An 11,420-nucleotide genomic window follows, 5' to 3' on the forward strand; every position below is an offset into this window, starting at 1 on the left:
AGTTTTTAATTATTATTATTATTATTATTATTATTGTTGTTGTTGTTTTTGTTGTTATTATCATTATTATTTATTGTTATTACTATTATTGTTATTATTTATTATTCATTATAGTTATTATCATCATCATCATCATTATCAGTATCATTATCATTCTCATTATTATTATTATAATTATAAGGCACGTTGATCCATTCCAAGAAAACTAAAGAAAACTGAACTAAAATGGTTTCCGACTCTGCAAAATGAAAACATTATCACCATAGTTAGTTTAAGGACATGATGCAGTCTCCTGCGACAGACATTCTCGGTATGAAAGACAATATACTCAATAATAAATTGGTTTTCCTTATTTATATATATATATATATATATATATATATATATATATATATATATATATATATATATATATATATATATATATATATATATATATACATATATATATATATATATATATGTATATATATATGTATATATATATATATACATATATATATAATATATATATATATATATCTATATATATATATATATGTAAATTCCAAAAGATTTTTAATACTTTTGCCCTAAAGACGCGATCTCTATCAAATTTGGTATGTAAAGTTTCATGTTTGAAATCTTTTCAAGAAGATTTTTGTCTCACGTTCCAAGTTTCTTAGTTTTTAAATGATTTCAATACTTTTTTTAATATTTTTTTTAATTGGGTTTTTATATACATGAGGTTTCTTTTGATCTAAACCCCTTGCAGAAGTTCAGCCCTACCTTTGATTAATGATGCTACAATTACCGTTTCAAGTTAATTAAATTTAGAACCAATACTTAAACTACATTATAATGATTAATTAATATCGTTTGATTTTTAAAAAATAGGTTTTCATAACACGTGAGGTTTCCTTGGTTCTAAATCCCATGTAGAAGCTCAGTCCTACCTTTAATTAATGATACTTCAATCACCGTTTCAATTTAATTAAATTTAGAACCAGTACTAAAACTACATTATAATGATTAATTAATTTTCGGTTTATTAAATAGGTTTTCTAAATACGTTAGTTTTCTTTTAACCTAATTGCTTGCAGAAGTTCACCCGTACCCTTAATTAATGATGCTTCAATTATCGTTTCAAGTTAATTAAATTTAGAACCAATACAAAAACTACATTATGATAATTAATTAATTTCGGTTTTTAAATGGGTTTTCTAAATGTATTAGATTCTTTTGACTTGAATGCCTTGTAGAAGTTCAGTCTCAGCCTTTATAGATATTGCTTCAATCACTGTTTCAAGATAATTAAATTTAGAACCAATACTAAAACCCCATTATAATAATGAATCAATTTTCGATCCTATAATAGATTGAACTAATGAAAAGTAACTGCTTATTACTCGTCTATTGATTTTGATATTTCCTCGAAGAATAATGGAGGCATTCACCATTTATTTAATTTTGTGTCATAAATAGGCCTACGAGGCTGTTAGCCTATTCAGTCTATCAATTTTATGATATCGGCTTGAGTAGCTATTTTGATGGTAGATTACAAAATCAATATAATAAAAAGAGAAAATAAGATGCCTTATTGTGCATAGATAATAAACTGTTATTGTAGGGCGTTATCATTATCAAAGCAATTGTTATAAATATTATTACTCAAGAAAAGAAAATATTTAGTGATCAACCCCGAAATGATCATCAACTTAGAAAGTAATTTCTGCAAAGTAGAATGCTGATGCAAATAAATTAGAAAAAAAAAACCAAGTAATAAATTGCATAAAGGGAATTGCAAATTAAATAATTATATGGAAACATACATAGTCAAAAATATCGTTATTAATAATAATAAAAATAATAATAATAATAATAAAACTACTACTACTACTACTACTACTACTACTACTACTACTACTACTACTACTGCTTGTACTACTACTACAACTACTTGTACTACTACTACTACTACTACTAATAATAATAATAATTACACTTGTGATTATAATTATAATAATAGCCACAAACATTCATACAGTACTTATGAAAATACATTAACAATTCTCCATGCGACCTTTGAAGTAGTATTCATTGGCTGGCAAAATCTTTGCAAAATCTTTGCAAAACACCAACTTTGCAATAAACTTTCAATGCCTGGAAATGAGGCTGGGTGCGATAAATTGAGCTATTCGTGCATTCCTTATCCTTTCCAGCAGGAAGGATAAAGACTTTCTTATCCAGGATCCGAGAAGGAGAAAAATACTCAATTGAACGTCCTTTAGCGAGCAGAACTCACGTAATTGACTCCTGCAGAGAGAGAGAGAGAGAGAGAGAGAGAGAGAGAGAGAGAGAGAGAGAGAGAGAGAGAGAGAGAGAGAGAGAGAGAGCTGCTCTGAAAGCAAATGAAAACTTCCAATGTCATTGATTACCACGATAATGACACCCTGGACGCGTCCTAGCGTTCCACCGTTCCGCCGTCCAAGTATCAAACTCGTTAAGATCAAGTCAATTTTCCGGGCGGCGAGTGCGGGACTAATTAAAATCTCTAGAAAATAAATAAGAAGGGAAGGAAGAACGGGGTGAAAAGGAGAGAGAGAGAGAGAGAGAGAGAGAGAGAGAGAGAGAGAGAGAGAGAGAGAGAGAGAGAGAGAGCGAGCGTGTCCCTGGCAATAAGAGAGGGCGCCTTAAAATGTGTCAGGGGGTCACTGTGGAAATGGATGTGCGCCTCTGGGTCCCTGAATCTTAACGGCCTACTGCCCGTCAGGAGAGAGAGGAGACCAGATAAAGGTCATTTATCACGCGGCTGAAGGGAATGTGTTTTAAAGCAATGCCTCTTCGTCGTTCGGAGTATCAACGCCGTTTGTTTCTTCCAATTATTTCGGGGCTGTGACAAAGGGCTCCCTGATGCTCCGTTACAGGGAGGATTTAGGGCTGACGTTTAGTATTATAAACCAGGTTTTTTTTTTTTTCTTTTTTTTTTTTTTTTTTTTTTTTGATGGGGGTGGGGGGAGCTTTCATTTTTCTTTCATGGAAGGGGATCGGAGGATGGGAGTGGTGAATCAGCGTCAGGATTAAAAGTACTTATATGTTAAATGCGATAACTTTTTATGTACTCACTGCACAGCTTATGCAACGTTTACGGTGCTTTCAGAAGGCTTAAGTAACAGGCAGCTCTTTCCCTAGACAACCTCTATAATGTTTATAAGGCTTTGAGGAGGCTTAAATCACAGGCAGCTCTTTCCCTAGACAACCTCTATAATGTTTATAAGGCTTTGAGAAGGCTTAAATCACAGGCAGCTCTTTCCTTAGACAACCTCTATGATGTTTATAAGGCTTCGAGGAGGCTTAGATCACTGGCAGCTCTTTCCTTAGACAACCTCTATGATGTTTATAAGGCTTCGAGGAGGCTTAGATCACTGGCAGCTCTTTCCTTAGAAAACCTCTATGATGTTTATAAGGCTTTGAGAAGGCTTAGATCACAAGCAGCTCTTTCCCTAAACAACCTCTACAATGTTTATAAGGCTTTGAGAAGGCTTAAATCACAGGTAGCTTTTTCCCTAGACAACCTCTATAATGTTTATACGGCTTTGAGAAAGCTTAAATCACTGGCAGTTCTTTCCTTAGACAACCTTTGTAATGTTTTTAAGGCTTTGAGAAGGCTTAAATCACAGGCAGATCTTTCCTTAGACAACCTCTATGATGTTTATAAGGCTTTGAGAAGGCTTAAATCACAGGCAGTTCTTTCCTTAGACAACCTTTGTAATGTTTTAAGGCTTTGAGAAGGCTTAAATCATAGGCAACTCTTTCCTTAGACAACCTCTATGATGTTTATAAGGCTTTGAGAAGGCTTAAATCACAAGCAGCTCTTTCCCTAGACAACCTCTATAATGTTTATAAGGCTTTGAGAAGGCTTAAATCACAGGCAGCTCTTTCCTTAGGCAACCTCTATAATGTTTATAAGGCTTTGAGGAGGCTAAAATCACTGGCAGCTCTTTCCCTAGACAACATCTACAATGTTTATAAGGCTTTGAGAAGGCTTAAATCACTGGGAGTTCTTTCCTTGGACAACCTTTGTAATGTTTTTAAGGCTTTGAGAAGGCTTAAATCACAGGCAGCTCTTTCCCTAGACAACCTCTACAATGTTTATAAGGCTTTGAGAAGGCTTAGATCACTGGCAACTCTTTCCTCAGACAACCTTTGTAATGTTTTTAAGGCTTTTAGAAGGCTTAAATCACAGGCAGCTTTTTCCCTAGACAACCTCTATAATGTTTATACGGCTTTGAGAAAGCTTAAATCACTGGCAGTTCTTTCCTTAGACAACCTTTGTAATGTTTTTAAGGCTTTGAGAAGGCTTAAATCACAGGCAGATCTTTCCTTAGACAACCTCTATGATGTTTATAAGGCTTTGAGAAGGCTTAAATCACAGGCAGTTCTTTCCTTAGACAACCTTTGTAATGTTTTAAGGCTTTGAGAAGGCTTAAATCATAGGCAACTCTTTCCTTAGACAACCTCTATGATGTTTATAAGGCTTTGAGAAGGCTTAAATCACAAGCAGCTCTTTCCCTAGACAACCTCTATAATGTTTATAAGGCTTTGAGAAGGCTTAAATCACAGGCAGCTCTTTCCTTAGGCAACCTCTATAATGTTTATAAGGCTTTGAGGAGGCTAAAATCACTGGCAGCTCTTTCCCTAGACAACATCTACAATGTTTATAAGGCTTTGAGAAGGCTTAAATCACTGGGAGTTCTTTCCTTGGACAACCTTTGTAATGTTTTTAAGGCTTTGAGAAGGCTTAAATCACAGGCAGCTCTTTCCCTAGACAACCTCTACAATGTTTATAAGGCTTTGAGAAGGCTTAGATCACTGGCAACTCTTTCCTCAGACAACCTTTGTAATGTTTTTAAGGCTTTTAGAAGGCTTAAATCACAGGCAGCTTTTTCCCTAGACAACCTCTATAATGTTTATACGGCTTTGAGAAAGCTTAAATCACTGGCAGTTCTTTCCTTAGACAACCTTTGTAATGTTTTTAAGGCTTTGAGAAGGCTTAAATCACAGGCAGATCTTTCCTTAGACATCCTCTATGATGTTTATAAGGCTTTGAGAAGGCTTAAATCACAGGCAGTTCTTTCCTTAGACAACCTTTGTAATGTTTTAAGGCTTTGAGAAGGCTTAAATCATAGGCAACTCTTTCCTTAGACAACCTCTATGATGTTTATAAGGCTTTGAGAAGGCTTAAATCACAAGCAGCTCTTTCCCTAGACAACCTCTATAATGTTTATAAGGCTTTGAGAAGGCTTAAATCACAGGCAGCTCTTTCCTTAGGCAACCTCTATAATGTTTATAAGGCTTTGAGGAGGCTAAAATCACTGGCAGCTCTTTCCCTAGACAACATCTACAATGTTTATAAGGCTTTGAGAAGGCTTAAATCACTGGGAGTTCTTTCCTTGGACAACCTTTGTAATGTTTTTAAGGCTTTGAGAAGGCTTAAATCACAGGCAGCTCTTTCCCTAGACAACCTCTACAATGTTTATAAGGCTTTGAGAAGGCTTAGATCACTGGCAACTCTTTCCTCAGACAACCTTTGTAATGTTTTTAAGGCTTTTAGAAGGCTTAAATCACAGGCAGCTCTTTCCTTAGACAACCTCTATAATGTTTATAAGGCTTTGAGAAGGCTTAAATCACAGGCATCTCTTTCCCTAGACAACCTCTACAATGTTTATAAGGCTTTGGGAAGGCTTAGATCACTGGCAGCTCTTTCCTCAGACAACCTCTATGATGTTTATAAGGCTTTGAGAAGGCTTAGATCACAGGCAGCTCTTTCCCTAGACAACCTCTACAATGTTTTTAAGGCTTTGAGAAGGCTTAAATCACAGGCAGCTCTTTCCCTAGACAACCTCTACAATGTTTTTAAGGCTTTGAGAAGGCTTAAATCACAGGCAGCTCTTTCCCTAGACAACCTCTACAATGTTTTTAAGGCTTTGAGAAGGCTTAGATCACTGGCAGCTCTTTCCTCAGACAACCTCTATGATGTTTGTAAGGCTTTGAGAAGGCTTAAATCACAGGCAGCTCTTTCCCTAGACAACCTCTACAATGTTTATAAGGCTTTGAGAAGGCTTAGATCACTGGCAGCTCTTTCCTCAGACAACCTCTATGATGTTTATAAGGCTTTGAGAAGGCTTAGATCACAGGCAGCTCTTTCCCTAGACAACCTCTACAATGTTTTTAAGGCTTTGAGAAGGCTTAAATCACAGGCAGCTCTTTCCCTAGACAACCTCTACAATGTTTTTAAGGCTTTGAGAAGGCTTAAATCACAGGCAGCTCTTTCCCTAGACAACCTCTACAATGTTTATAAGGCTTTGAGAAGGCTTAGATCACTGGCAGCTCTTTCCTCAGACAACCTCTATGATGTTTGTAAGGCTTTGAGAAGGCTTAAATCACAGGCAGCTCTTTCCCTAGACAACCTCTATAATGTTTATAAGGCTTTGAGAAGGCTTAAATCACAGGCAGCTCTTTCCCTAGACAACCTCTACAATGTTTATAAGGCTTTGAAATAGCTTAAATCACTGGCAGTTCTTTCCTTAGACAACCTTTGTAATGTTTTTAAGGCTTTGAGAAGGCTTGAATCAAAGGCAGCTCTTTCCCTAGACAACCTCTACAATGTTTATAAGGCTTTGAGGAGGCTTAAATCACAGGCAGCTCTGTCCCTAGACAACCTCTACAAACCACATGAACCCATGTCATCAATTTGATATGGTTTAGGAATGGGTTTTAATCATACAATACTAATTCAAATTTATCTGGAATTATGTTCATCTTATCGTACAAATTCCAATGATTTCGGGAATGGCTCATTGAGCATGTTGCATAAGATTTTTCACAACTCTGACCATCCTTTACATTCAGATCTCCCTTTACAATTTTATCCTGTTCGTAATACTAGGCAGGCAGTTAATTCTAATAGCCAGGCCTTCTCCATCACGTGGCTCAATACTACACAGTATTCTAGAATTTTATTCCAGCTGTTACCAAGTTGTGGAATAATCTTCCTAATCGGGTAGTTGAATCAGTAGAACTTCAAAAGTTTAAAGTTATAGGAAATGTATTTATGTTGACCAGACTGACATTAGTCTTTTTGTAGTTTATATAAGACATATCTGTTTTTGACGTTGTTAATAATTTATATAGGATATATCTGTTTTGACGCTGTTACTGTTTTTAGAATGATATATTGTTAATTTATTCTCATCATTTATTTATTTCCTTATTTCCTTTCCCTGTTGGAGCCTTTGGGCTTATAGCATCTTGCTTTTCCAACTAGGGTTATATTATAGCTTGGCTAATGATAATAATAATAATGATAATAATAATGATAATAGTAATAATAATAAGATAATGTGGAAGTTAGCATTTGACGAAATTTAATCTATTCCTGCGAATAGTAAGGGGTTTAATATTTACTGAACTTTATTCACCTAATAGATTTCAATCATTGATGTCATTTACACTTTTTTTTTTTTTTTTTTTTTTTTTTTTTTTTTTTTTTTTTTACATTTTGTAACAAACTTAACTTATTAAGTTTTTAAGGTGTCAAAGGTTTTATGGATTTTGAGAATCATTCGTTACATTAATGGAATTGTAAACGTTTTATGTTTTGCCTTTTTATAAAATGTACGTGACATGATTTAGAGATCGTGGGGAGAGAGAGAGAGAGAGAGAGAGAGAGAGAGAGAGAGAGAGAGAGAGAGAGAGAGAGATCACAGGTATGTTGATTTGCATCAGAATCATGAGTAATACCGTAAACAAGTCGGGTGACATTTGCTATGAAAGTTTACCCCCTGACACGCTCATGCACCTTATTAGCGAGATGAGATTCTAAAATTATTGCAAGACCGTCATTAGCCCAAATGAATTTCGGCTGATCAAAGGGACTATATTTAGAGACTGGATGTTATGCTTTGGATTTTGACAGACAGTCTTCTGACAGACAGACAGACAGACACGTCTGACACACACACACACGTCTGACAGACAGACAGACACATGTGACAGGTAGACACGCTTCTGACAGACTGATAGACAGGAACGTCTGATAGATGGATATGGCTCAGACAGACAGACACGTCTGAGACAGACAGACAGACAGACACGTCTAACAGACAGACACGTCTGACAGACAGACACGTCTGAGACAGACAGACAGACAGACACGTCTAACAGACAGACACGTCTGACAGACAGACAGAAAGACACGTCTGACAGAAAGACACATCTGACAGAAAAACACTTCTGACATAGACACGTCTGGGAAAGATAAACAGACACGTATAACGGTGAGACATACAGACAGATAGACTCGTCTGATAGAAGGCAGACAGATACAGACAGATCGACTCGTCGGATAGACAGACAGACACATGTCTGACGTACAGAGACATTTGACAGACAGACACATCTGACGAACAAACACATCTGACAGACAGACAGAAAGACACGTCTGAGACAGACAGACAAACAGACACGTATAACAGAGAGACATACAGACAGATAGACTTGTCTGATAGACTGACAGACAGGCAGACAGATACAGACAGATAGACTCGTCTGATAGACAGACAGACACACGTCTGACGAACAGATAGGTCTGACAGACAGACTCACGTCTGACGAGCAGACACACGTCTGACGAACAGACACACGTCTGACGAACAGACACACGTCTGACGAACAGACACACGTCTGACGAACAGATAGGTCTGACAGACAGACTCACGTCTGACGAGCAGACACACGTCTGACGAACAGACACACGTCTGACGAACAGACACACGTCTGACGAACAGATACACATCTGATGAACAGACACGTCTGACAGACAGACAGAAAGTTGAAGAAAAGTTTTTTCTAAGAGTGCTTGAGTAATCTTGAAGCCATGAAAGAAATGATAATCATATGAGAGAGAGAGAGAGAGAGAGAGAGAGAGAGAGAGAGAGAGAGAGAGAGAGAGAGAGAGAGATGGGACATCTTGGTATAATGGATACACGTAATGACGTTTGGTCATAGTTTTCAATTGGTGTGCAACAAGATATAGAACATTCTTTTAGTTTGTTGTATGAAAGTTGCTGTTAGTGTAGCTTGCTAGCAGTGTCAAAAATTCAGTTTTTCCGAAGCGTTTATGTCTGGCCATCATACTTAAGAGTCTTCTCTTTATAAACCAAGCGAGAGAGAGATAGGGTAAGAGCTAATTAGTTATTAACGAAAGGACCGTTGCATTTAGCAAATGAACTTTATATTGGTGATTAACCCTTTGAGTGCCAAAGACGAAGTTTATATCCGGTGAAAACTACTCCATTTACTGCCGTGTGGTATAATTTGCGTCTAGTAAACGATGTTTTTTTGTTTTTGGTTTTTTTTAATCTGCAATTTTTAAAGACGGAGATAGAGGATGAAAGGGTGTTGGCATGTTTGAAAGTAGTGTTTATGTGGGACAGCATGATTATAACTCAGCTGAATAACCTACAGTTGTTGATAGATCACAAACACCTCGGAGTTATCAAATACCAGCCATGACTGTTTTGTCGAGCTTGTGGCCCCACTGTTTATGTTAAAGTTATTTATGTCATTTTTCATCCTTTTTTGGCGAATTTTTCTGCGCTTGTTGTTGAATAGTTTGACTACTGTATCATTATAAATTCAAAATTCCACAGGGTGTTTGTAGTACCGTTCCAAAGGGCAAAAGTTTGGCAAGGTGCCTAGATGTTGGTGAATGTGTAGGATTAACGAGTGCAGCTGTCAACAATTCACAGTATAGAGGGAGATATGTCTAAAAAGTATGATTTTATGCACATGGTAAAATTAGGTACGAGGCATACACCTCAAAAACTTAGCCTCATTATGGGGTAGACACTGATTTCATGGATTTTGAAGATGCTACAAAGAAACTCTTGCCTGAAAATGAAGAAAGTAGAACACAAGTAAAAAACCAGGAAAAATGGTTTTCAAATGAAAAATAGTTTTAACCCCCCCAAAGACTACAAAAAGTTAATTAAAGGAAAAAGTGGAAAAAAAGTAATCCTGATTATAAAAGAAGAAAAGAATTGTAAATTCAAAATGAGATTATGAACAGGTAATTGAAACTGATGGTGAAATAGTGATGATCTGATTAAGGCATAAGTAGATGATTATACAATTGTTGAAGACAAGGTTGTATCAGTGGAGGATTTATCCAGCGACGAATATTCTAAGCCCAATGTGTTTGAAAGTAATGAACATGAAGATATAGTAGATTGTTTTCTCGTCACTAACTGTGGCAAAAGACAATCCTACAGTCACAGGTAAGGTGGACAGTGAAGAAGGTACTGATCAAGGGGTCGGCGCGGATCAACTTCCCACTCCCGTTTATCTCTCTACCTTGACTGAGCGGTGAAGGTGATGATGACAGTTGGACTGAAGATGCGACATCATGACTCACCCACACATTGTTTCAGTGCTACCACGGGAACGATGAGGACAGTTGGACTGAAGATGCGACATCATGACCCACCCACACATTGTTTCAGTGCTACCCCGGGAACGATGAGGACAGTTGGACTGAAGATGCGACATCATGACCCACCCACACATTGTTTCAGTGCTACCCCGGGAACGATGAGGACAGTTGGACTGAAGATGCGACATCATGACCCACCCACACATTGTTTCAGTGCTACCCCGGGAACGATGAGGACAGTTGGACTGAAGATGCGACATCATGACCCACCCACACATTGTTTCAGTGCTACCCCGGGAACGATGAGGACAGTTGGACTGAAGATGCGACATCATGACCCACCCACACATTGTTTCAGTGCTACCCCGGGAACGATGAGGACAGTTGGACTGAAGATGCGACATCATGACCCACCCACACATTGTTTCAGTGCTACCCCGGGAACGATGAGGACAGTTGGACTGAAGATGCGACATCATGACCCACCCACACATTGTTTCAGTGCTACCCCGGGAACGATGAGGACAGTTGGACTGAAGATGCGACATCATGACCCACCCACACATTGTTTCAGTGCTACCCCGGGAATGACGGGTTCCACCCCAACCACATGTTGGTTTTTTCCAACTTTTTTTTTTTTCATGACTGAGCTTGTTCTATTACCTCATGGAGTTTTTTCATGACTGAGCTTGTTCTATTACCTCATGGAGTAAACAAATGATTACACCAAATGCTTGAGGGAGGAGCATCAGAGACAGTCGTGGTGTGCATGGAGTGGGTACAATGTTATTTGCATCAGGCAATATCTTGGTATTGTTATGTGGTTGGATATTATTGGCTTGCATCAGATATGGCTGTTTTGTGCAAGGACCAAATACTCTATGGCGTATTTCTCAGCATGAGTTTCATGATGGGTCATGAAGTGATTACGGACTCTCTTATGTAC

At 37.5% G+C, this 11,420-nt stretch overlaps 1 protein-coding gene across 1 annotated transcript; it reads left to right on the forward strand.

Moving 5' to 3' along the window:
* The first annotated feature begins 279 nt into the window (after positions 1-279).
* On the forward strand, positions 280-6,542 carry LOC137618495 (putative adenylate cyclase regulatory protein). Its single transcript, XM_068348653.1, has 2 exons — positions 280-310; positions 5,185-6,542. Exons 1-2 carry the CDS (start codon positions 280-282, stop codon positions 6,540-6,542), a joined length of 1,389 nt encoding a protein of 462 aa, XP_068204754.1.
* Positions 6,543-11,420: the final 4,878 nt, after the last annotated feature.

The sequence above is a fragment of the Palaemon carinicauda genome, chromosome 24 (genome assembly GCF_036898095.1).
Source record: "Palaemon carinicauda isolate YSFRI2023 chromosome 24, ASM3689809v2, whole genome shotgun sequence".
In the NCBI taxonomy this organism is placed as follows: domain Eukaryota; kingdom Metazoa; phylum Arthropoda; class Malacostraca; order Decapoda; family Palaemonidae; genus Palaemon; species Palaemon carinicauda.

Coding starts and splice junctions, on each gene's coding strand:
- LOC137618495 (XM_068348653.1), top strand. CDS start 280: ATGATGCAGTCTCCTGCGACAGACATTCTCG. Junction 311..5,184: donor TCCTGCGACAGACATTCTCG/GTATGAAAGACA, acceptor CTCTTTCCTTAG/ACAACCTCTATGATGTTTAT.